General features: G+C 42.7%; 1 protein-coding gene across 4 annotated transcripts in view; it reads right to left on the bottom strand.

The window, feature by feature from the left end:
- Nucleotides 1–26,906, bottom strand: part of Slc5a4b (solute carrier family 5 (neutral amino acid transporters, system A), member 4b) — a 52,401-nt gene extending 25,495 nt beyond the window's left edge. Inside the window, exons 1-7 of one of the 4 annotated variants that reach the window (NM_023219.2) lie at nucleotides 26,690–26,906; nucleotides 25,906–25,977; nucleotides 24,386–24,490; nucleotides 22,595–22,654; nucleotides 19,712–19,816; nucleotides 6,567–6,672; nucleotides 5,794–5,874 (exon numbers count right to left, since the gene is read on the bottom strand). In NM_023219.2, coding sequence (NP_075708.2) covers nucleotides 5,794–5,874; nucleotides 6,567–6,672; nucleotides 19,712–19,816; nucleotides 22,595–22,654; nucleotides 24,386–24,490; nucleotides 25,906–25,977; nucleotides 26,690–26,824 — 664 coding nt within the window. In that variant the 5' untranslated portion in view covers nucleotides 26,825–26,906. Of the gene's footprint in view, nucleotides 1–5,793; nucleotides 5,875–6,566; nucleotides 6,673–10,757; nucleotides 10,959–10,983; nucleotides 11,112–13,363; nucleotides 13,409–19,711; nucleotides 19,817–22,594; nucleotides 22,655–24,385; nucleotides 24,491–25,905; nucleotides 25,978–26,689 lie in introns of those variants that run through there. The other 3 variants (XM_011243522.1, XM_017314051.1, XM_006513945.2) reach the window with 3 other exon arrangements.
- Nucleotides 26,907–27,165: the final 259 nt, after the last annotated feature.

The following is a 27,165-nucleotide window of genomic DNA, read 5'->3' on the forward strand; positions in this document are numbered from 1 at the left end:
AATAGGGAATTAATGTAAAGAATATTTAGCCAGGCATGGTGGCACACGCCTTTAATCCCAGCTTTCCGGAGGCAGAGGCAGGCAGATTTCTTTCGAGGCCAGCCTGGTCTACAAAGTGAGTTCCAGGACAGCCAGAGCTATACAGAGAAACCCTGTCTCGAAAAACCAAAAAAAAAAAAAAAAAAAAAAAAAAACCCCAAAAAAAAACCAAACCCCAAAAAACAAAAACAAAAAAAAACCTTGGCCATAACACTAGGCTCTTCTCTGACTAGATCATAATTTAAAATAACCCATTTATTTTAGGGCTGGCGAGATGGCTCAGTGGGTAAGAGCACTGATTGCTCTTCCGAAGGTTCTGAGTTCAAATCCCAGCAACCACATGGTGGCTCACAACCATCCATAATGAAATCTGACTCCCTCTTCTGGAGTGTCTGAAGACAGCTACAGTGTACTCACATATAATAAATAAATAAATAAATAAATAAATAAATAAATCTTTAAAAAAAAAGAGAATATTTGACAAGGGCTGAAGAGATGGCTCACTGACTGCTCTTCCAGAGGTCTTGAGTTCTATTCCCAGCAACCACATGGTGGCTCACAGCTATCTGTAATTGACACCCTCTTCTGGTGTGTCTGAAGACAGCTAAAGTATACTCATATATGCAAAATAAATCTCTTTTTCTTTTTTTTAAAAAAGAATATTTGATGAATACAGAAACTCCCTGAGCTTCGTAGGCCGAAGCAGGTGAGTTAGTGTATATTTTTCACAATCTAGTTTAACAAGGGTTCAACCTCCCCTCTAGCCCACCACCCACCAGAGGTAGTGGACAAGAAAGGTTATTTGGATACAGGGGAAGTGGACCTGTTTAGAAATAGTTCTTTGGGGCATGTACAGGCTGATTTTGTGTGTCAACTTGACACAAGCTGGAGTTATCACAGAGAAAGGAGCCTCCCTTGAGGAAATGCCTCCATGAGATCCAGCTGTAAGACATTTTCTCAATTAGTGATCAATGGGGGAGGGCCCATTGTGGGTGGTACCATCCCTAGGCTGGTAGTGCTGGGTTCTATAAGAAAACAAGCTGAGCAAGCCAGTAAGCAGCACCTCTCCATGGCCTCTGCATCAGCTCCTGCCTCTAAGTTCCTTCCCTGTGTGAATTCTTGTCCTGACTCCCTTTGGTGATGACCAGCAATGTGGAAGTGTAAGCTGAAGAAACCCTTTCCCCCTCAACTTGCTTCTTGGTCATGATGTTTTGTGCAGGAATACAAACTCTGACTAAGACAGGGCAGTTCCAACCTTCATAGTTCTCAGTCTACTAGCAAACACCAAACATGAACCAAATGCTGCAGTCCAGTCCGTTCGGCAGACACCACACAGGAGTCAGGAAGGGAAGTGTAATCCAGAAGAAACAGAGAGAGGCTCACCAACTGACCCGAGTCTGCTGAAGTGGCAAAAAGCCCCAAAGACCTCACAAGAAGTTCTTTGACAAGTTTCACTCTCTGGCAAGCAAAGCTCAGAAACACAATGTAAGGTGAACCAAGACATTTGTACTGTCAGCAAAGACTAGTGAGGCAGAGCAAGGCAACTAATGCTCGGGCTCCCACTGTCTGTGGGGTCATGTTTAAATTCCTTCTAAACATCATGTGTCCTTTCACATGTTTGCTATACGAAAACACCCTTTCACCTGTGTCTGCTTCAGCAAAACAAACATCCTTTTGTTTGTGTGCCCCAGCAAAACAATATTTGACATAATTAACTTTCCAAAGAAACCAGAATTTTTCACTTTGCAGGTAATCATCATGATTTTGAAGCCAGCCTAAGTAGTTCCAGTCATCTAGAATTACATAGTGAGATCCCTTTTTTAACTTAAAAAAACCTAAGAATTGAATTAACAAATAAGCCAACAAGCTGGTACTAAAAATAGGCAATAAAACTGAATGGTTTCCAAATAAAATATGAATGACCATTAAACACATAGTGAAACAATTCAACATTCTGAGCCATCAGTTAATCCAAACCCAAACGACATTAGGATTCCTTTCTCCCTGGTTTTATTTTCTCCCTGGTTTTAATTTAAATGTTTTCATACAATATATTTTAATCATCTCCGTTACTCTCTACCACATCTTCCTCATCGTTCACCCAACTTCATGTTTTTTCTCTCTCTTAAAATGTAAAACAACTCCTGAAAACAAAAACCACACATCCCACCCTTCAAAAGAACCCAAACAAACATGGAGTCTGATTTCTGTTGACCAGCTACCCCTGAGCATAAAACATGCCCTGGAGTGTGGCTGACACACTTATTGTCAGTCTGTTGAAGAAAACCATTTTCCTTTTCTCTCTTAGCAGGTACCAATTACAAATATCTTGTTGGTTAGGAGTGGAATTTTATATCCCCTTTCCTTTCTCTGTTCTGGGATTTGTCTATCTTGAACCTGTCCATGCTATCAATCTCTATATAAGCTCATATGAGCATCACTCCTACTGTGGCTGGAAGACCCTGTTTCCTTGGAGAGTTCTATTACCTCTTCTTCATAGGTTCCTGAGCCTTGAGGGGAGGGATGTGATAAAGACCTGTCATGTAGGGTTGACTGTTTTAAAGTCTCTCACTCTTGTGTACATTGTTATGGGTCTCTGTCAATTGCATCTTATTGCTTTTCTGACGAGGGGTGAAGGGTGTGCTGATTTATGGCTCTTGCATATGTCATGAAGAGTCATTTTATTGCTAAGGTCATTTGGCAGGATAATAAGAGTAACTTTTCCCCTAGGGCCCGTGACTTATGAAGGAATGGGCTATTGACTTCATTAACTTTGTCAGTATGAGGGGGCTGGTGAGATGGCTCAGTGGTTAAGAGCACCCGACTGCTCTTCCGAAGGTCCGGAGTTCAAATGTCAGCAACCACATGGTGGCTCACAACCATCCATAACGAGATCTGACTCCCTCTTCTGGATGAAGACAGCTATAGTGTACTCACATATAATAATAAATAAATAAATAAATAAATAAATAAATAAATAAATAAAACCCAACTTTGTCAGTATGATTTCAATTTCATGGAGTGGGCCTTAATCCCAATCAAAAAGTGGTTGGTTACTCCTATAACATTTGTGCCACCATGGCACCAGTGGGAATATCTTGCATCAGGTCATACTGTAGCTTTTAGGGTTTCTAGCTGGATGGGAAGAATGACTACTCTAATCTCTAGTAACTCAAATGGTACTTTCCAGCACCCTGGATGTCGCTCACTTGAGGTGAATCTTCTAGTTGAGTACTAGTTCCTTTTTTCTATGTTTGAAGACACACATATATATGGTGTTTTCAGCAATAGAGTTTTATAGTCTAGCTATGGACGGTAACCAATAACATTAACAATATCCTGTAATATTTGGGAGGAGGCAACTAGAAGTCTCCTTGAGCCAAAAACTCAAAAAGATGTAGCCCACTCCTGGTACTGGGGGTTTGATTTGGTTTCATATGATGTACAGTCTGACATTGTATGGTAATTCTGTTTAAACTTCTTTTATACTTTTATATTTATTAGAATGAGTCTATGGTAGTGGGTTTCTATAGGGATTTTCCAAAGGCCTTTAGTGTTAGTGTGGCAGATTGAATGAGAATAGCCTTCATAGGGTTATATCTTTGAGTACCTTGTAACTGCTTATAAGAATTCCGAGGTATTCTTGATAGTTTTATGTCAAGTTAACACAAAACTATCAAGCTAAAGTAATTTGAAAGGAAGGAACCTCAAATTAGAAAATGCCTCCATAAGATTGGGTTGTAGACAGGCCTGAAAGGCATTTTCTTAATTAGTGATTAATTGGGGAGGGCTCAGCACATTGTGGGTGGTGCCATCCCTGGGCTGGTGGTCCTGGGTTCTTTAAGAAAGTGGGCTAAGCAAACCTTAAGGAGCAAGTCAGTAAGCAGCACTTCTCCATGGCTTCTCCATCAACTCCTGTCTCCAGGTTGCTGAGATTTGAACTCAGGACCTCTGGAAGAACAGTTAGTGCTTTTAACCACTGAGCCATCTCTCTTGAAAGATCCTGACAGAATGTAAAAGGTCACAGAAGCCCTGAAATTGGCAAAATAGATTTTATTGCTAGCAGAACTAGCTTCACTGATTTAGAAAAATAGAGGTGCACAATACTCTGGCCACTCATTGAACCTGTATGTCTGCCAATGTTTTGACCGTTCCTTGAACCCATGTGTGTGCCCACTGATGAAGCCCATTGCCAGGTGTTTGTGATATTGGTTGCTGGGAAAGAGTCAGAAAATCTCCCCAGCAACCACAGCCAGGCCAATCCAGAGTTGCTACACCTGCACCAGACTCTTTCCTTGTACCCCTCCCATACCCATTTCCTGAGAATAGATTATTGTTTAGATCTGGAAATCCCCTACTCCCCCCTTCTCCTTTCCCCTCTGAGGGTCTATAAAAACTGGGACCCCTTTCCCCTTGTGGTTGACTCCTCTACCCCTGCGTGGGATATGAGTCATCCCCAGAGCTCTGGCTTTCCCCAAATAAAGCCTCATGTAGTTTGCATCAAGCTTGGTCTCTTGTGAGTTCTTGGGTGTCTGTGAGGCCTGAGTGAGGGGCTCCTCACGGAGTCTTTCACTCTAACCCACCTTTATCTTTTTCTTCAGAGGTTTAAAGTTTGTATTGTGTTGTCTTTTTTTTTTTTTCTGTGCTCTGCTTAATTTTGAGATATTTTGTTTTCTTTGAGGATATTGTGAGTGGGAGTGCGTCCACAGTCTCATTCTCTGTGTTTGTCTTTGGTATTTAGAAAGGCTATTGAGAGCTGGGCGTGGTGGCACACGCCTTTAATCCCAGCACTTGGGAGGCAGAGGCAGGCGAATTTCTGAGTTCCAGGCCAGCCTGGTCTACAGAGTGAGTTCCAGGACAGCCAGGGCTATAAAGAGAAACCCTGTCTCGAAAAACAAACAAATAAAAAAACAAAACAGAAAGGATATTGAGTTTTTAAAATGTATTCTGTATCCTGCCACATTGGTTATTATTTCTAGAGGTTTTCTTATAGATCTTTGGGATTTCTTATGTATGGTACACCAGCTGCATACATAACATATACACAGGCATAGTTTGATTTCTTTTTCTATTTGTGTCCTTTTAATTCCTTCCCATTGCCTTACTGCTCCAACTACTGTTTGAATACTACTGCCTAGATTAACCCCAAGATACAAAATTGAAAATAGTAATAATAAGCTCATCAAAAATAAAAATCAAGACATTTGAAAAGGACACAAAGGAACCTGTTGATAAATTTAAAGAGGAGAAACTCCTGCACTGATGCACAAGGAAACACAATGTAAGGCTGGAGGAGGCAATGAGAAAAAGAATACAGGATTTCAAAATGTAATCAGAAACAGATACTTGAAGGGCACTCAGACCGACATGAAAGCTCAATGGCCCAAGAATCTAACTCAAGGGAGAGCTTTTCAAGGAGACTGAATGGAGAAGAAAGGAATATCAGCGGGAAGAGGAAGCAGATAGTCTAGCTGTCAGGTCATATCTGCCCAGGAAAAGTTTGTGAGACTACCAACAGATGAGTGGACTTGGTGCTGCTGGAACTGACATGATTCCTGCTGCCCACCCACAGTTGCTATCTAACACAGCCAAAGAACCCCAGCCAGATGACTAGACTTAACATGCCCATTAAGGGAGTTAAATGAGAAGGAAGTACAACACTGTAAAACCAGGAGGCAACATTACAGAACAAACAGACAGGAAACATTTCCCATAATTCCCCAGCCCAAGGTACAGTACACAGTCTTCACTTACCAAACCCCATGAGAATTAAGGAGCCAAGCAGCATGATGAAAGTCTGCACAGAGTCTGTGTAGATCACTGAGGCCAAACCCCCTGTGGAGAGAGATTAATGGAGTAGGACATTTTAGCCATGCATCCTGATTTCCCTCTTCACCTCTGGGTTCTCCTCCATCCCAAGCAGAGAAAGGAGTCAGCAGACAACATATCATGGGTCCTATGTGAGCCACAGCTTGTCTTGACATCGTTTTTCTCCTAAGTGTTAATGTATTTAATTCTTTTTCTTGTCTCACTGAGATACAAAGTTCTGTGAATTACTGGTGGAGTTCCATGTTGGTGAGTTTTTGAATATTAAATAAGGGAAAAGTGAAGAGTTTATGCTACAACAGCTTACCATAATAATCTACTCAAATACCCCCTTTTGGGATATATATATATATATATATATATATATATATATATATATGTGTGTGTGTATATATATATATATACATATATATATACATATATATATATATATACATATATTCTGAGAATATATTATATTGTTTCTAAATATAACCTGCTCAGCCTGCATACTGTTGTCTTGATCAATCTTCTTACATCTCACAATGAGCATTCTCTTACATTTCTTGCAATTCTCTCGTCCTGGGCTTTATTCTCACAGTGGCAATGGGATGGTATCCTTAATCTGGCCCTGAGAAGGCTAACACTGCCTCTACCAACCACAGATTGAGGGAAGACAAACAGAACACACTATGGGTGAGTAAAAATAGAGGCAGACTTACCAGCCACCGTGTAAAAAGCAGTGATAGCCAATAGGATGAAGACAGCCAGGTAGAGGTTCAATCCCAAGGCCAATTGAATGAATATGGCTCCGGAAAATATGATTGACTATGGAAGCAATAGTGGGGATGGGAAAGAAACACAAGTTTCAGGCCTTTGAGTTTCCTGCTCCAACATCCACCTCCTTTCCTCGATTTCCTGATAGGCTCCTGCCCCTCCTCCAAGACTCCACTTAGATGTCCCCAGCTCAATTTCCCCTGCAAGTCACTGAACAATTTCCACCTTCTCTTCTGTACACTCACCACAGGTAATTCATTGTTCAATGACTATAAAGGCAGTGGCATGTCCCTGTAGGAGGAGGTACTGATAGTAAGGTCTGGTTCCCTGATTGGTTCTTGATTTGGTCAATAAAGAAGGTGGGAGCCAATTGCTGCACAAAGGGTAAAGGTGGGGATTCCGGGTCCGAGGAGTAAAGAGAAGGGGCCTTTCTGGCCAGGCTTTGGAATGAGAAGTACGCATCAACCATGTAAGATCTTGGGGTAGCTAGAACTGGTGACCTCTGCCACCAGAGGATGGCTGATATAGACTAGCTGATAAGGTCTGAGTAGGAGATTCTGTACCCAGCAATTGTGTTATTTGGCAAGTTCAAAGATAATAAAGCTGTCTGAAGGTTTTTCTTCTGAGGAACAAAGATGGGCAGAAAAAGAGAGAAGCTGGGGTAGTAGCTAGTGGCTTGGTGAAGCTAGCCAGAAGGAATGAGCAAGCCAGGAGTGAGGCTGGTGGAGGGAAAGGTGGAAGTGTGTTTCTTAAAACTACACACAACATATCTCGTTATCTCTTTCTGTACCATAAAGCTTAGAGAGGCTCAATAATTAGCCATAGTAACTCTCTTGAGGAGGGTATTTCAAAGAATATGTTGTTGGCCTTAGTATTCTATCAATGAAAATTTTAGGATTCTAATTGTTTTCTCTTTATATAATCACATAATGCTTCAAAAAGAGTAATTAAATGGATGCTTTTTTAAAAAATAATTTAAAAATCTTTTATAAATGTTTTAATGTTTTTTTTTTTAAAGATTTATTTATTTATTATATGTAATAATATGTACACTGTAGCTGTCTTCAGACACTCCAGAAGAGGGAGTCAGATCTTGTTACAGATGGTTGTGAGCCACCATGTGGTTGACTGGGATTTGAACTCAGGACCTTCGGAAGAGCAGTCGGGTGCTCTTACCCACTGAGCCATCTCACCAGCCCCATGTTTTAATGTTTAAGGATGTATTTTATCTTGTTCTATCATCTATCTATCTATCTATCTATCTATCTATCTATCTATCTATCTATCGAGAATAACATACTGTTTCTCCATTCCCTTATTTATATTGGTGTTGATTGTGAGTGCTGTAGGAAACAGAGACAGACAGACAGACAGACAGACACACACACACACACACACACACACACACAGAGAGAGAGAGAGAGAGAGAGAGAGAGAGAGAGAGAGAGAGAGAGAAGTTCACCAAGATACTAAGCCTTCATTTTCTGAAGGAGCAGAGAGGTTTAGCCTTCTTGGAAAAGACTGACACCCAGCAAGCCCACTCTAGTTACTTTATTCAAACATTATACAAGGTTAACTGGGGCTGGGAAAGGTTCCAGATACCAAAGTTATCTTGCCCTTGCTGCCCGTGAGAGCAGCCGACCCGCACAGATCTCCATTCCTTTTGACCACAATCAAAAGAAGAACTCCAGGTTTGGCAGGAGTGTCATAGCACCAAGGTTGGTGCAGCCGCAAGCTCTCACGTAGCACCAAGAGCAGATTCTCTGGAGAGACAACATTTCTTCAAGGTTCAAACAGTCTCAAAAACATTTCTTAGCCTCTACTGATTGACCCAAACACAGCAAAGGCTTTGCTGAAACATTTCCATTAAAGCCCCACACAATGGCTTTACTATACATTTCACCTTGAGCCAGACATAAAGGTTTTAGTAGACATGTTACTGTCTACTAACTACTACTGTCTCCCATATACCTCTCGCCACGCTCTATCAAATTTAAGGCTCTTTCCCTCCACCAATTGTTATTCCATGCACATATGTATATGTATATACACATATATTCCTAAATATAATCTATTTAGTTCAGACATTACCTGAAGGTATATTTTCAGTTACCTATTTGGTAAAGGACAAACAACCGGTGTACTTTTCCCCAGGAAAGACAACCTCTCTTGTTCCCAGTTTTCTTTAGTTATCTATAGTTGTTTGTGTAGAGTTGAGGGCTTGTGGGCTTTTCCATGGCCAGTGTGACATGATCACTGGCACCTTCTTTTTTCAATTCAAGTTTGGGCAGTCATGTGGGTGAGACTATATCAGCATGGCCTCTGATGTTACTATCTTCCTAGAACTCTTGAAATAATTCACAAATTCTCACTTTACTTCCCCCAATTTACCTCTAAGGCAGGCCTTGCTATTAGGATTATTTTGTTGCTAAGGACACTGAGGCCTAGGTACACTGTCTGAAGCTTATATTCCATGAGCTTGATCCTATATGATGTCACTCTAAAGCCCAGACCTATTAAACACTGTTTTAGTGCTGGGGGGGGGGGGCATGCTTTACTTAATGAGACACACAGATATTTTTCTTAGAAGCTGTGATTAATACAACCTTAATTGATAACTGTGCTAGACAGTAATTTTACAGTCCAATTAACAAGATAATTATTGATAAGCTATTTCTCGCCTTCCAGTGAAATGAGCCAATTCAAGCCAGATTAGAGCATATAAGTGCAGGTTTATTGAGAAGCCAGGAAAGTCACCCTGGGGTGGAAGAGAGGAGTGGGGGAGGAGAAAGAGAGGGCTGAGCACACACAGAGAGGAGGAGGAGGAGAAGAAGAAGAAGAAGAAATAGAGATAGATGGATAGATAGATAGATAGATAGATAGATCGATGCAATAGAGAAAACAAGAAAGGGGAAACAAAAATGTCTGGATTATACAAGGAGGAATCTTTGGGAGAAAGGCATTCCAGCCCCCAGGCTGGAAAGTTCAGGGTTGGGGCCAGGGCATGCCAGGACTGAGAGATGCTGGGAGAACCTGGAGGCCAGGACTGCTTTGGTATGTAAATTATGTACCTTAGCCTTTTGTCCCAGGGTCTGAAACCCAACAGTTAATAAAAGAAAAAACTGCAAGACAAGAACAAATCAACTTCAGCCTTGTTGGGAACTAAAAAGGGGGCCCAGGGGAACAAGGGGGAGGAAAAACCCACACCCTGCCAGAGTTTTGCCTATTCTCTGGTCTATCAGGCATGGGAGGGCTGCTATCTACCTTCCACTCATCCCCAGGTGGGCATCTCCTCTGACCCACTCTTTGGGGGGTGGCAAGGGGCAGCCCTACCTGGGATTCCTGGAGCTACCTTGCTAAAGCCACCGGGTTATGGGAGAGTGGGATGAGGGAAGAGGTTCCCAAAACTACGAGAGTGAGTGCAGCCTTGATGAGCAGAGATTCTCTATGGTCTTAGAGCTTTATTGTAGAAAGGCAGGGAGAAAGAGAGAAGGGAGAGAGAGAGAGAGAGAGAGAGAGAGAGAGAGAGAGAGAGAGAGAGAGAGAGAGAAGGCTAGAGAGAAAGAGAGTAAGAGGGAGAGAGGAGAGGAGAAGACAAAGAGAGAGAAGAGAGAGGAAAGGAGAAGACAGAGAGGCGGGAGGAGAGGGTGAGAGTGAGGGTTAAGAGGGAGACAAGTAAGAAAGCAAGGAGGCAGAGGCAGGCAGATTTCTGAGTTTGAGGCCAACCTGGACTACAAAGTAAGTTCCAGGACAGCCAGGGCTACACAGAGAAACCCTGTCTTGAAAAAACCAAAAAACCAAAAAAAAAAAAAAAAAAAAACCCAAAAAAACAAAAAACAAAAAACAAAAAATACAAAAAACCCAACCCAACCCAAACCAAACCAAAACCAAACCAAACCAAACCAAAACCAAACCAAACCAAACCAAAACCAAACCAAACCAAACCAAACCAAAAAGAATGCGGAGACGCTTCCCACAGATCACATGGTGAAGAGTCAGTATAAGAAAGAACAGGCTATTCCAGAGGCAAGGGAAGAAAGACAAAAAACCAAAAGCCAAAAGTAATAAGGGAGAGATAAGACATCCGAGAACATATAGAAATAAGATACAAGAGAGACAAGCCACACAGAGCTTACTCCTTCCCAGGAGGAGAAGGACGAGCAAAAGCCAAATCCAAATGGTAGTCCAGGCATCCCTGAAGAAAAGAGGCTGGAACCAGCACCCACAGGACAGTTTCTGCTCTCACGTGGGCTTCTGCAGTAGGATGTGTCATCAGGGAGAGGAACTCTTCTCTGTCACTTCCCACGACTAAAAGGAATGTCAACTTGTGTCATCTGCAGATATTACTTAATACTGAGCTACCTTCTGGGTCTGAGAACATGGAGAAGCCGCTGACCAAGGAGCCTGGATTCAACCTGCCTTGAGAAGAACATGGGCCCTAGAGAGAATACTGAAAGCAATGTTTTGGTCTGCAGAAAAAATGAAGCATAAAACTGTTGGAGTTAGGATCCCCCAAACCTATGACATCACATAGGCGACAGTGAAACCTACAGATCTGTTACCAAGACAACAGCTATCATATTCCCAGAATCCACTTGGCTCACCTCCTGCCTTTTCCTGCATTATGCCATCATATTCCATATAAATAAGGGGAACACCCCTCCCTCTCTCTCTTTTTCCCCTTCTCTTTCTCCCTCTACCCCCCCCCCCCACCTTCTCCTCTTCTTTCTGTCACCACCTTGTATCTCCCTCCCAATAAAACCTCTTCCACGTGGAACCGTCTTGGCCTAGTGTGCTGTTGAGACACAACTCACCATTCTAACACATCAAAAACTATAGAGAGGAAAGAAATGCAGTCACAATGACCAAAACACAAAGCAGGACTAAGACCACAAACAGCAAAAAGGACCAATAAAATCACCGCAATCAACATGCACCTTTCAATAACTTTAAATATCGATGGCCTCAACTTTCCACAAAAAGGCACAGGTTAGAAGAAAGGATTGAGAAATTAAACCCAGCTGTCCGTTGTCTTTGAGAGACCCAGCTTTAAAGATGGGCACCACCTTTAGGTAAAAGGATAGAAAGAAAAGTATTCCAAGCAAGAGGAGCCAGGAAGCAAGCAGATGCTGCTGTTATGATACCCAAAAACATAACCTTCAAACTAAAACTCATCAAAGAGATAAAATGGGTTCTTTGTTCTAATCAAGGGAGCATTAACTAAGAAGACATTACAGTCCAGAACACATACACACACACACGTGTGTGTGTGTGTGTGTGTGTGTGTGTGTGTGTATAAGTACCAAAGTCTAATGACTCCAATTTAATAAAAATAATACTTCTGGAATCAAAGGTACAGAGTAGCTACTAGTAGGTGGTTTCAATACTCTGCTTTCTCCAACAAACAGTTAATTTGGACAAAAATTAAACACCAGAATTAAGTGGTTCATACATTTCTGTGGGCATAACAAATATCCTCAGAGTATTCCTCCGGAACACTAACGACTATATAGTCTATGCCACGTGTCACCAAAGTTTCTCTACAGTAGGCCATATCCTGGGGCACAAAACAAACCTCAACAAATTAAGAAAAATTGAAAAAACACCCTGTATCCTAGAACTCGCTATTGTTCAGATCTGAATAGCTAGTGTTAGGGCAGTGGTGGCACACACCTTTAATTCCAGCACTCGGGAGGCAGAGGCAGGCGGATTTCTGAGTTCGAGGCCAGCCTGGTGTACAAAGTGAGTTCCAGGACAGCCAGGGCTATACAGAGAAACCATGTCTCGAAAAAAACCAACCAACCAACCAAAACCAACAAACAAAAAAAAGTAACAAATGCAGGTGAAGACTCAGAGAAAGTGGAAGGCTTGCACGCAGTTTCCACACGAGGCTACGAAGCCATTTCAGAAAGTGGCTTGTAGGTCTCTGATAACACTAAAGTTAGGTGAGCCTCTGGAGACACCCGGCTCAAGGGCGTGGAACAAGTCAGCCTGGGTCCAGCCCTGGAGTGGGAGCCAACAGGGAACCCAGGCCCAGCGTTACGGGACACATCATGATGACAGTGCAGATTTGCCTGAGGAGTCAGAAGGGCACTTATGCCTGGGACAGCAAGAGGGCTTAAAACCCCTGCACATATGTAGCAGAGGACTGCCTTGTGGGAGAGGATACACCTAACCCTCTAGAGACTTGATGCCTCAGGGAGGCGGGAGGTTGCAGGGGTTGGAGCACCCTCTCAGAGGCAAATGGGAGGGGGAAGGAGGAGAAGAATTCTACAAGCGGGGACCAGGAAGGGGGGCAACACTTGGGATTTAAATAAATAAAATAATAAAAAAATCTAAAGTGGGCTGCAAGAGCCACCAGTGAAGTGGAAGAAACTGGGTGCCATTTCAAAAGACTCCCTGTGAACATATTAAAAGTGTCTTAAGTTAAAACCCTATGACTTCAGCTTTAAGGAGGACAGAGGCAGGAAGATTGTCGATGCTTGATGGCTTTCAGATAAAATTAAATTAAATTAAAATGGATAGGTGAAGGGATCAAAACAAAAAAAAATAAGTGAAGAGATCAGAGTATCTCAAGACAGACGCAAGTTAAGGCAACTCACAACAAATCGCCAGTATAGAAAATTCCCGAACAAATGCTGTATATGGTCAATTAGTCATTAACCAGAACAACTAAAACAAAACCTCAAACAACAGCAGACCCTCCTCGGTCATAACAGTGAGCACCGTGGCCTTAACTCACCAATGTAAAGACACACACTAACGACTGCATTTAAACAAACAACAAGACTCCGACTCAGTTATGCGCTGACTCCAAGAAGCAAACATCTGTAGACTGAGTGTCAAAGGTTACAAAGCAATCTATAAAGCGACCTGAAGCCATAAACAAGTTGCCATAGCAACGGTCATCTCTGATAACGTCGATTTAAACTCCTAACCTAATCAGAAGAGATAAAGAAGGTAACTAGATATTGGTAAAGGAACCATTCATTAAAGCACACAGCTTTGTAAATATTTATATACTGACTCTTGCTCTCAGTGTCATAGAAGGATCTTTAAGGCAAAAACAACTACATACGCCCAAACTCAATAATCATGGGAGACTTCAGTGGTCCATACATCTGTAGATCCTTTAAATTAAAAAGCAGAAAAGGAAACTTAGAGCTAAATTACACGGTAGACTGATTGGCTTGAACAGCTAAAAGGGACGAAGATAACACAGGAAAAAGTTATCTATTTCTATCTGCATAGGATGTAGTTACATGGTAAAAAGATTTCATGGCAATAACCTTTTTTAAAAAAGGGTTACTGGATCTGATAGATACTTTCAGTAAGTAGCAGGATACAAAGCCAACATATAAAATCCACCAACAGTGAAAAAGAGATTAGAAAAAATACCCTATCCACCATAGCCCCCAAAATGCCTAGGACTTAACCTTACCAATGAGGTGAAAGGTTTCTTTCTATAGGGGAAACTTTAAGACACTGAGTGAAATAAGTGGGGGGAAACATTGGTAATGCAATGACCTTCCATGCTCCTCGACCGGAAGAATTAATGTTGTGAACATGGCTTTACTCTCAAGAGCAATCTACAGATCCAGTGTGATACCCATCAAAGTACGACGACCTTTCTCACAGAACTAAAATATAATCCTCGTGCTTGTATGGAAGCACTTGAGTGCGTGCATGTGCATGCGCACACACACACAATCTATAAGTAGCCAAAGCAGTTTTAAGCATAAAGAGCACAGCTAGAGAGAGACCTCATATTACTTGACCTGCAACTATGCTACAGAGCCACAGTAACAAAGACAGCCCACCCCAGGGAAGTCTGATGTTAGACCTGAGACAAACCCACAAATCTATGGACACCTAATTTTAACAAGATTATCAAAAATACCTGCCTCCACACCCAAATGGTCTTTAACAAATGATACTGGCAAAATTGGATGTACATCCTCAGAGGAATGAAAATAAATCTGTATCTCTTATACTGTGCACATGTCAACTCCAATCAAGGTCAAAGACCTTGATTTAAAACCAGAAATGCATCTGGGAGGGGTTAGAAGGACATTATGTGTCCGAAGTTTTCAAAGAATTAATAAATATATTTTGAAGGAGGAGAAGGAGGAGGAGAAGGAGGAGGAGGAGGAGGAGGAGGAGGAGGAGGAGGAGGAGGAGGAGGAGGAGGAAGAAGAAGAAGAAGAAGAAGAAGAAGAAGAAGAAGAAGAAGAAGAAGAAGAAGAAGAAGAAGAAGAAGAAGAAACCCTGAAAACACTGGAATTGTAATGGGAACATTTCAGTATGTAAGTATAGGCTGTAAAATTGAACGCCAGTCTCAAAGGAAACAATACAAGAATTGAGAAATAGGGTTACATAAAATTAAAAAGCTTTGGTACTGCAAGAAACTATCCACAGAGGAGACAGCTCACAGAACGGAAGGAAACCTTTGCCAGGCATGCTTCAGACAAGGGTTTAACACCTCATAGAAACGGAAAGAATTAAATACCAGAAAAAGAAATTCTAATCAATAACTGGGCCAATAATACAAACATCTAAAAAGAAGACACACAAATGGCTAGTGAGTATTTTAAGGTGTTCAATGTCCCTAGCCATCAGAGAAAGGCAAACAGAGCACCTCAGAGTGGTGTTCATCAGCCAAACACAGAAGGCAACACGCGCAGGTAGACCACAGGAAGAGGAATCTTTATTCACTGTTGCTGGGAGTGTAATCCAGGACAAGTGCTATGGACCTCAGTGTGGAGGTTTCTCAAAGAACTGAGAACAGACCTGCCACCCGACCCCACTACACCACAGCCGGGCATATCTTCTTCAGGACTCCGTATCTTAGACACTACATGTGATTAATGACTGGTGTCTTCAACACTATTTTTGAACATTCTCATGTATGGATGCTTGGTTCACAACCAAAGGGAACGGGGTGAGCCTACAGGCGTATCCACAGACCACTAGAAAAATAAATCTTGAGCAAATAAACTGTAAAATCTCCAGGGGATTGGATGGATCTAGAAAATATTATTTTAAGTGAGTTAGCCCCACCCAAGAAAGGCAAACGCCACATATCCTATCTCAGATGCCGATTGTACTAAGTGACTGCTAAAGATGTCTATCTGGGTAAAGGCCAGGAAACTAGACAGAGCCTGTGTGACTGTGGATAAAGAGATTTTTTTTTTCTAAAGAGGAGGATCTGGGCAAGAAGAGAGAAGAATTTAGAAAGGAAAAGAGTGTCCGGGAAGTAAGAGGAGAGCTGAGCAGGAGAGAATCACCCGACATGGGGTATGCACACAATCTATGGGGAAACATGGTCATTTGTAAGCTAGTTTGAAGGACAAATGTAATGAGATATTTGAATCTAGAACTCCACCACAATAGAGCAACCCTACGGTTTTATGTACACATAAATATAAATTACTAAACTGAAGAGAAATCTGTGCCCTGTTTATTGTTGCCTTATACGCAACAAATAAACACACAGAGCAAACCTAGATGCCCACATCTGGGGAGATAGGTAGAGAGCATGTGCTCCATTTGAATAATGTATTATACTCAGCCACAAAACATCCTGACGCACATAAAGTAGCCGTCTGAAAGGACAGTGAGCCGATGCGGTATCGTGCCAGGCGCAGATAACAACTAGACAGTGTTCTTACCCATATGTGGATGTTAAATTAGTTGATCTCATAGGAGAGGAGATTAGAACATTGGTTACCAAAGGCTAGAAATTGTACATGGGTAGAAACAATAGAGAGATAGGGGCTGGGCATGGAAAAGGCTAAGCTCTAATGTTCTACATTGCAGCAGGATTGAGTGTTGAATTATTCTTCATTGTGCACGTCAAAGCTGTTAGAAATATGGATGTAAAAACTTTCCAATACATAGAAATGAAATATCTTCATATACTGACTATACAAATCACCCCAATTTTATCATTATGTTTCTATATCGCATCAAAATAACACACAGAGTAGTGTTTGTCTATCAATTAAAGAGTTTAAAAAAGAAAAATCACGCTATCAACTTATTATTTTTCTATTGTGTGGTACAATTAAAGCATTGTATTTATGACCCTGTATTCATACATAGTTGGCTTATGTATCAATAACTATTTTACTGTTATTAAACATACCCAACATAAAAATTCACATTCAAACAATGTTAGGTACAAAAGGCAAGGCTTAGATTCTATCATATTGATCAGAAAACACTTCCTGTGAGGAAGATTAACCCCAAAGATGGAGAATCTTTTTTGTTCCAAATAAGTGATTGTTTGGGAGCAATTATTGGTTATTGGGGTTGCAAATTAGATAACAGTTGTTAGTCAATACAAACTAAGACATTAAGGGATTAAGGCACACCTATAATTAACTATATGTATATTATTGGAGGTGGAAAACAAGTGACTTTTTTTTTTTAAACAACTCAAGGAAGGAGAATCTCAGAAAATAATGACATCTCTTCTATACAGAGTAACAACCACCCAGCACAAATCTGATCACAAAAGACAGAAGCTCTGGGCTGTCTAGATTCTGTTGTTGCGAGTAATTCAGGAAGGGGGAAGCTTAGCTGAGAGATTGTCTCCACCAGATTGGCACCAGAAAGCCTGCAATGAGAGTTTTCTCCAATTATAGTTGTGGGGCAGTGGACCATGAGAGGCAGCCTGGTCCTTGGTTGAGTTAAAGGCATTGAAGCCCCGGAAACCCTGAAGGGACCATAGGAGCTTCGCTTGCTCCTAGGCACCAGGCCCATGTCACTAGCCTCAGCCCCCCCCCCCCCGCCCCCCATAGATTTGTGGCCATCAGTCACATAAGGGCAATGGCCCCAAGCCCCTCCACATGTAGACGAGACACCCCTAACATTTCAGACCAAGACAATAGGAAAAGAGACGTGACCTGTGGCTCAAGACAGAGAGCTCCATGCTAATGAGATACCTAGAGGCCATAGAGTATAGTCAATAAGCTTTCCTTCCCAGACAGCCCTCCCTGCAAACAAATGGTTAATGTGGCAGGGTCCATCCCACTTATGGACAGTGCCATTCCTGGGCAGGCCACCCTGGGTGGCATAGGAAATTAAACTGAAGCCAGGTCGTGGTGACACATGCCTTTAATTCCAGCACTTATGAGGCAGAGGTTGTCATATCTCTGAGTTTGAGGTCAACCTGGTCTACATAGTGAGTACCAGGACAACCAGAGAAACTCTGTCTCAAAAAACCAAACCAAACCAAAAAACAAAGCCTACAACAATAGACAACAAACTTAAAAACTGAACGCACAATAGGAAGCAAGCAAGTAAGCAGCATTCTTCCACAATGTCTGCTTCAGTTCCTGCCTCTGCAGTTCCTGCCCAGACTTCCCTTCACGATGCCCTATAAGCTGTAAGAGGAAACAAACGCTCTCCTTCTCAGTCCAATGTATAGGTTCTTGGCTTCTTTGTACCTCCAGTTAGCTCACCAGTACCCTCACCCCCTTCCATCACCAGGAGCTTCCATTTTGGGATGCGCATCCTGGGAGGACCTCTTAAGTTGTTATTCTTCAGCCAGTGTTCTTAGGAGACTAAGCACTAGCAGTCAGACTTGGAGGGGAACTGGGTACCTTCATTGTATAACACAGAAGCACGTGGCTCCTGACACCCTTGGTCTCACTGGCTTCCCTCTTTCTCTTCAAATTGTCTTTCTCTGCAAGCTATTTCAGTGCTGTCTCCCTCAGGATAACTTACAGGCTCACTCGTCAGTAAGCAAAAGTTTATGCCACCTGAACCTGGCAGCTGATTTGCTTGTAACAATGATTCAGCTCGGCTAGAAAGCAAAGGTTAAGGCCAGCCTTTCTCATAAAAACTGTGACACTGGATGGGCTGTAAAGCTGATAATATATCTTTAGACACAAATGCACATGGGGCAAATTAATTTTTCCATATATTCTATCCTGGGTGCTGAACCTTCAAGTTTTTTTCTTCTTTCTTTTCAATTGTCTCCAAAGACACACTTAAAAGAACCTTCTAGATTATTTTAACATTTAATTGTGATATCTATTTTAAAGAGAAAGTTTTAGGAAAAAGATAAGGTGAATTAAGAAAAGTAAGTAGCTGGGCAGTGGTGGCGCACGCCTTTTATCCCAGCACTTGGGAGGCAGAGGCAGGAGGATTTCTGAGTTGGAGGCCAGCCTGGTCTACAAAGTGAGTTCCAGGACAGCCAGGGCTACACAGAGAAACCCTGTCTAAAAAAAAAACAAAACAAACAAACAAACAAAAAAAGTAAGTATATAATAGGGCAAAGTAATTCCCTTCTGGTTCATGTGAAAAGGAAAACACTAACCTGAATTGAAATGTTGAAGCGAGAGAGAATGAGAAAGGGTTACCCCTGAGAAAACAACGCTCAAAATGGTGGCAGAATGGCTAAAGAGAATGTTAAAAAAAAATCCCATGGAAGTGTATGTACCTTATGAGGTACATGAGGAGAACTTTCAACACTTTATATATATTCAACTAGCCCAGAAAGATTCCAGAGTGAGCAATCGTTCCCTGGCACAGATATTCCAATAGAGCTGCAAACGTCGTGACCACTCTGATTCTGCTCAGTCCTTGCTTATCTCCAAAGAATGATGAGCCCTCGCCCCCTCTCGCTTCCCTTGTTAGGCCACCATGTTTGTCTTTGTGGAGCATTTAATCAGTTCCAAACTGAACCCATTTCTACTGATTTCAAAATAGACTGGGCACCTACAGAAGGTCGTCTCTGTTTTTTAACCCATTTTTAGTTTCTAGTTCATATTATACAGTGGAATAAGTAGAGGGTAAGATCAGTCCTCTATATCACTGAATAGCTATCGCTTAAAGAGAAAGTATTTTCTTTGTATCTATCCAGTCTTCATAGCTGGAGGCTAGTAGGGTTAGATGGCTTATACTTCTATTAATAGTCCTAAAATTCTTTATCTCATGAATGTTTTGTAGAAAGAGCTGAAGGAGGTTCAGGCGTCTACATGACTCCAGGCTGCTGAAACACCACATCCCATTTTATAATCTTGTCTTTCTTTCAAGCAACCTCTCTCACAGCTAAGCTGTCAGGAGGCGCTGAACTCACGGAAGTTTGAAGGGCCACCATGATGAAGAGGGAGAGGACAGAAAGGTAGATCTGCAGTCTCTTCCCACCGAAGCGCTTCCTGAGATACTCTGGCATGGTCAACACCTGCAGAGACAGACATCAACAGGAATTCTCCTCAGAGTCTATGTCTGGTAAACACCTATGGGCAATTAAGAACCTCGCATGGAGCCGGGCAGTGGCGGTGCACGCCTTTTATCCCAGCACTTGGGAGGCAGAGGCAGGCGGATTTCTGAGTTCAAGGCCAGGCTGGTCTACAAAGTGAGTTCCAGGACAGCCAGGGCTACACAGAGAAACCCTGTCTCCAAAAATAAAAATAAAAAAACCCAAAACAAACAAAACCAAAAACAAACAAACAAAACCCTTGCATAGTCTGTGGACTAGGCAGGTGAGAAAGATGCAGTTCCATGGTAGAGTTATAGGCTGAAATGATCATGCAGATTTGGGGCAGACCACCTTACGATTCCTTCCTAACCTTTACTAGAAGTTGTGACCTTTGACATGTAGTTTTACATCTCTTTTTCTTGCCTGTCAAGTGAGCCAAATTTCCTCCCTTTCTTCTGTAAGACAATCTAATAACGTAGTCTAGGATGATCTTGAATTCACAAACTTCTGGCTTGTAATTCCCGAGTTCTGGGGTTATAGGTATATATTACCACGCTCAGCTCTAGGATGGGTTTTATTTTTGTCCATGTAGACATTAAGTACCTACAACTTCAAATAACTTATAGATATACATTTATATTGTTTTTAATAATAATGCTGCAACATTTCAGAGGAACATTACTTGTAAGTAAGCAACCACAATCATGTGCTGTGCTGGCTAGTTTTATGCTAATTCGATACAAGTCAGTATCATGTGGGAAGAGGGACAGCCTGAACCAAGAAAATGCTTCTGCCAGACTGACCTGTACACAAGCCTGAGTATCTTTTCTTTTTTGTTGTTTTGGTTTTTTTTTTGTTTTTGTTTTGTTTTGTTTTGTTTTTTTTTTGAGACAGGGTTTCTCTGTGTAGCCCTGGCTGTCCTGGAACTCACTCTGTAGACCAGGCTAGCCTCAGAAATCTGCCTGCCTCTGCCTCCCAAGTGCTGGGATTAAAGGCGTGCGCCACTACGTCCAGCCTGAGTATCTTTTCTTAATTAATTATTGATGTGGGTGTGTCCACCCCACCATGGGCTTTGCCACTCCTGGGACCATGGTCCTGCATGATAGAAGACAGCAGGCTGAAGAAAACCATGGTGAACAAGCCAGTAAGCAGCACTCCTCCATGGCCTCTGCTTCAGTTCCTGCCTTCAGGTTCCTGCCTTGCCATGATGGAGCATGCTGTGGACCTGTGGGCGAGATTAACCCTTTCCTCCCCATGGTGTTTACAGCCATGGTATTTTATCACAGCAGCCCTAACTAAGAATTTCCCCCAGAGTCTCCAATAAGACTTCGGGCTTTTGAGCTGCTTCTAAAATGACCTCGGACTTTAGGACTATTACCATAGAATGAGCATGTTTTGTATTGTGAGAAAGACACCCTCTTTGGAGACCAGGGACAGAATTCTATGATTTGATTTTTTTTTCTCTCACAGTTTTGAGGTGGTTCAGCTTTGGTGCCCCCCATGATGATATTGGGACTGGGCAATCTGTATAAGACAGCGAGCGCTTAGTGGGAAGACAGGTAATAGGAACTCTGCCCTCTGGCTATGTTATTCTCACTGGGGTGACTAAGGTCTTTAGAGATGGGTGGTCGTAAAGCAAGGATGAGGTCCATGCTTGACCTCTCCCCCTGGTAACTTTCCGACTCCATTTCTGCGCCATGTTTTGATACAGCAGTGGCTAAAGCATTTTGGGCACCATCTGATTAACCCCCACGACTGTGAGCTAAATGAACTTGTTTTCTTTATAAAGGACTCTCCTTCTAGCCTTCTGATAGATACATGAAATTCACTAAGATGTACTCCAAAAGGCAACGAACACTCATTTCCATAATGAGTCAGTTTTTCTCTGTTAGCCTGTCACTCGCCTCTTCTCTTCACTCATGGAGGGCGCAACAGTGCCGGAACAGGAAGTGCCAGTCTTCACATTCTTCCTACGCTTCTCTCTTCAACCCCTTACCTTTTAAATCTGGCATCAAGCGTGCTACCGTGATCCCAGGAAAATCTATCTTTCATTTTTCCCCCTTCCTATAAAATCATGAAATACGATGTCTGTCTTTTTCAAAGTGTCTACCAGAGGCCCATTGCTTGGGTGAGCTGTCCTCTCAACCGATTTGAGCAGTGCTTCCTAAAGTGTCAATCTGCGCATGAACCTTGAGTTTCTGGAAGCCTGGGCTGCTCACTTCTCAGGGGTCAGAGGATACATGATTATTACAATTGAGCATCCCCTTCCCTTCCCTCCCCTCCCCCACATGTGTAAACCCACCTCTATTTCTTACACTTCCTGCGTACGCTCTCTGTCTTTCAGCTGACCTCAAGATAATGCAAGGTCTCTCCTGATGTTTAGCTTCTGTGTAGTTTCTCTAGCACTCTTGGGTCTGATTTTTTTCCTGCCTCCAAGGGTGATGCCCCTGAGGATAACGTCAGGTCTTTTCTGAGTCCTTCTAATGAGCTTCCCTTAAAGCATGTGGGAGGTCCTAGATTCAGGTTCCTGTACCAGGTAAAGGCAGGCACAGTGGGCCATTACACAGAGTTTACAGATTTCTTGCCCATCTGTGGTCACATCCTTCACTAAGCCCTTCAAGGGGAGGGATGGGGGCACCTGCATATCTTTAGTAGGCCATGAGAAGGTTGAGTATTGAGTTTCACTACAAAGACGTGAGTGAAGAAAAGCAGCTGGAGATTCCTTCTGGAAGGCTCATTTGTAGGTCTGTGAATACTCACCCCAGCCTTGATGTAGATGGGGAGAAACACCCAACCAAGAACCAGCACCATAAGCAGGGCCTGTAAGAGACCAAGAGAGAAAGTTAAGTTAAGGAGGCATTGCTTGTGAGACGTAATTTATCTCATGGAAGAGACACTCTTCTCGGAGACCACAGACAATTCTATGACTTGATTCACCTCCCAGAGGTTTCACGAGGTTCATCTTTGGTGACTCACATGATGGTGTTGGGATCTATTGAGACCACACAGAAGCTAAATACCATGAGCAACCTTGCATTATCTGGAGGTCAGCTGAGAGAGAGGGACGTGGACCGTAGAATGGAAAAACAGCAGTTAAGAACCCATTTTTATAGCCGGGCGTGGTGGCGCACACCTTTAGTCCCAGCACTCGGGAGGCAGAGGCAGGTGGATTTCTGAGTTCGAGGCCAACCGGGTCTACAGAGTGAGTTCCAGGACAGCCAGGGCTGCACAGAGAAACCCTATCTTGAGGTCTCCGGACAACTATCCCATCCTTTCCTCTGTGCTCATGGCCCAGAGGCCAATACTTTCTGAGACATAGGATGTGACTCACGATGTGAAATAAAAGACAGTCAGACAACATGGCAGACTGGGCCTATGTGGACCACTAGAAGCATCCAATTTTTACCAAAAAATATTGCTCTTGGATGGCAGGCAGTGGGCACGATACTCTGGAGTGGATGAAGCAATCGAAAGGAAATGTCAAGCTATATGAACATTATGATGGGGGTGGGGTTAATCATAACTCCCCAGACAAAACAACAGCAAAGACACAACCAAACATTAACAGATTTGTGTTTGCAGGTTCTTGACAGGTTTGACCATGTTGCTTCAACATCCAGTGACGACGGCTACTTTAGGCAGTTTTCCTCACCTTATAGAGGTGGAAACCACACCTCATAGAAGTTAGGCAAGCACAGTGCCACATGCCAGGCTAAAGGGGAACAAACAGCTGAGCTGCAGCCCCAGAGTCGCACCTAAGGGGGCCATGTGAACGTGACTCCAGAGGCAAAGTTTATGGCACTATCAAAATCAATCTCTGGCCAAAGGGCACATCTGGAGGCTGGGTATACACTAGAGGGTACTGATGTAAAATGAGAGGAAATATGCATACCAGGGTAAGAGCAAAGGTATTTGTGATGATTTTTAGTCGTTCCTAAGTCCACTCAGGAATGGTCTGTTTAAACTCTGATCATGGTCTGACTCTCTTCTACACTCTTGTCTTCCTCTCACCTGTAGCGCCTGTATGCATACATACTACATAAGAAAATATTGGTGGGGGGAGAAATAAGATCAAGTTCCTGTAGCATGTGCCACATCCTCTCCATTATCTATGAGGGTCCCCCTCTGAAAGATCTCTAGTACAATATGCACAATTTCCTCCCAGTGAATTCTACACTACTGGAAGCTTCTCACAAGGGGCAACCACTGATTTTGTATTTTATATAGTTGATGGCTAGGAATACAGGGTCTAGGAAGGAGAGAGAATATTGAGATTACAATTGATCAATGGGGAAATGATAATGAAATTTGAGTCTTAGAGGCCATGTTTTTGTCAGGGGTAACATCAGAAGAATGGTCACAGGGTCAGTAATGATGTGCTCAATCGTCTAGGGATGCTGAAGGGAAAAGGGGGGCTAACATAAAGAAAAGCAGAAATGAAACCAAAGAGGAATATCCTACACATACTTTTCGGGATATCTAGAATATGAGTCTGATTAAAATAACTTTGTATAGGCTCTGTTTAAAGGAAAACCTTTTGGCACCACTCACATTCCATTCCACAGCTGCAATAGCGATTCCTGAAGCCGCTCCTGTTCCAGCCAAGCCCACGAAGTGATTGCTGCCAATGTTACTGGCAAAGAGAGAGGCACCCATCTGAAATGCAGTCAGAGATTGCAGCTGGAGTTAAGCGATCCAAAGTAGACTTACTGACAATAGATAGAAATTGGTGCTTTGTATCCTAATATGTGATCTGTTTTGGAGAATGTCCCATGAGCTGGTTAGAAGAACGTAGATTCTTTATTGTTTGGGTGGAATGTCTAGAGCTATTGCATCTAATGAATTTTGATGTCATTTAACTGGTGAGAGTGCACTCTTGCATGACAAGGAACAAGTCTAATCCCTCTTGTACATAATTGCCTGAAGAATGTTACTCAAGGCTTTTGACTGAGAAACTTGCTTTAAAAGGACAAGAGTGGTAATATTTTGGAAGATAATCATGCTTAACGGTTTTACTATTGATTGTGTTGCATTGGCAGGGTTGTGTTGCTGAATATTATACAGCATATGAAGCTTAATGTAGTTACAGTTTTGATCATCAGATAAGCTTATTGAACCCTTCCCTATGGGCACTTTGACTGCTCTATCAGTAGTTTATGAAATGAGCCTGTCTTTAGCCAAAGCTGCGAGTGCTCTTATCAGACTTTGAAACTTAAATCAGTCTTAAGGACTTTATACTCCAGAATGAGGGTTTTGCTCTCCAATCTCCATCATAGGCCGTTTTCCCCCTTTATCTCCCTCTATATAGTTCTGTCAGTTGTTCTTAAGACTCAAAGGTCAGGGCTGGAGAGATGGCTCAGTGGTTAAGAACACTGACTGTTCTTCCAGAGGTCCTGAGTTCAATTCCCAGCAACCACATGGTGGTTCACAACCATCAGTAATGGGATCTGATGCCCACATCTGGTGTGTCTGAAGACAGCTACAGTGTGCTCATATACATAAAATAAAAATAAATCTTAAAAAAAAAGACTCCAAAGTCAAGTGAGGTCTTATCCATTACAGAAAACCACAACTGATCAAAATACAGAGTTGTGGAGCCCAGGGCCAACTGATACATCTACAACACAACCCTTGCAGCTATGGCTCGAGGATCAATGCTGAAGAAGGGTTGGAAAGATTGTAAGAGCCAGAGGAACAGGAAGTTTTCTATGAATATATATCGTAGAGAAATGTCAGAGAATCTGTACCTGTGGAATCTTACCAACATGGCCTCCTGTACTTGACCTGAACAAGGGCAACATCAGTAGACATGGTATTGTGGAAGAAGGAAGTCTCATGAGGCCTCAAGCCTGGATGAAGAACTACAGGCAACTAAGGGATGTGGAGATCTGGAGAAATTGTCCTCCCCAACGAAAACCATGCCAATTAGTCATCCAATTACATACAGCCAACTCTGAAAGCATATGTACGTACGTGGAACACTCTATAGACTGAGTAGGTTTGATTAATGTATTTAAGGTCGCCTGCACGCATGCACCCCATTTATCTCCAGCAATCTCTGCCCCACTTACCGGCCACCAGGCCATGTCATGACCAGCCAGGAAGAAGCCTCCAACAGTGCCACGGTTGCTTCTCACCATTGACTAAGTAGGAAGGAAGAAAAGGCGGGGCACTTAAAGAGCAGCAGGTGCATCTCAGGGTTCCAGCTACACCAGCCAAAGTTTGAGTAGTGAGTTTCCAGGGCTCTTCCAGGAGACATGCTCTCTAGAGACTGCTGCATGGACTGACTTTTAGTGGGGTTCAAGGACCAGGAGGATTTTAAGAAACCATCACCCTCTCTGAAAAGCAGCTGTCAATTGTGGAAATGGTAAGAAGGTGTGCTGTGCAGTGCAGCGCAGTGCAGTGCTGTGCTGTGCTGTGCTGTGCTGTGCTGTGCTGTGCTGTGCTGTGCTGTGCTGTGCTGTGTGAAAATTTGCTGCACAGAATTTTGATACTGAAAACAAATGGAGAGAACATGAATGATTTAAGTGGTGGGCTCACCAAGTCAGAAATTCAAACCATAAATGGAAATAAGGAAAATGATTTGCTTTTCCCTCTTTTTTGTCAGATGCTGGAGATGCAAACAGACTATATCTGCTATTCCCGGTCCTCCCTCTATTCAAATAATTAATTAAGTTGCCTTAGGAATGAGCCCACTGTGCATTACTACCTACCAGAAAACGATCCAAATAGAAAGACAACCTCGTCAGCAACAACCTATCACTGTCTCAGTTTACCATGACATACCTCCTCCACCCTAAGACACTGTCCCCCAAGCCTGCTACCCACCCAAAAGCCAGCGTGGTTCCCACATACCCACAGCCCCACAGCTAGCACCACTATGAAGTAGATGACGATGACAGAGATGTCAGCAGCATTCTGAATGCGCACTGGCACTACAGGAGGCTCCTCAGTCTGAGGCGTGATGCTGGGACTTAAGGTGCTAGCCATGGCTTCAGGAGGTTCTGGTCCTTTCCTAAGGATGCCTCCTCCTGTCTTTATGTAGGCACTGGATTAATGATCAACCCTCAGGCAAATGGAGCAAGGTGTCAGGGCTGATCTTGGATGCATGGACCTTAAACCTCTGTATGTGTCCAAGCTTTGGGACCTTGGCCCTTCGGCCCTTTGTTAGTCCTGTTCTTGGTAGCATGTAAGAGTATGGGATAAAAGTCAGAAATGGGGTGCCAATTGGAAGTGATGTTCAGAATGTTCATTGATGGGAAAGACAGCACACTCAAGACCGGACAGGTTCAGCTGCAGACTAGGGAGGGAATGGAAGATTCAAAGAGCAG

The sequence above is a fragment of the Mus musculus genome, chromosome 10 (assembly GCF_000001635.26).
Source record: "Mus musculus strain C57BL/6J chromosome 10, GRCm38.p6 C57BL/6J".
NCBI lineage: Eukaryota > Metazoa > Chordata > Mammalia > Rodentia > Muridae > Mus > Mus musculus.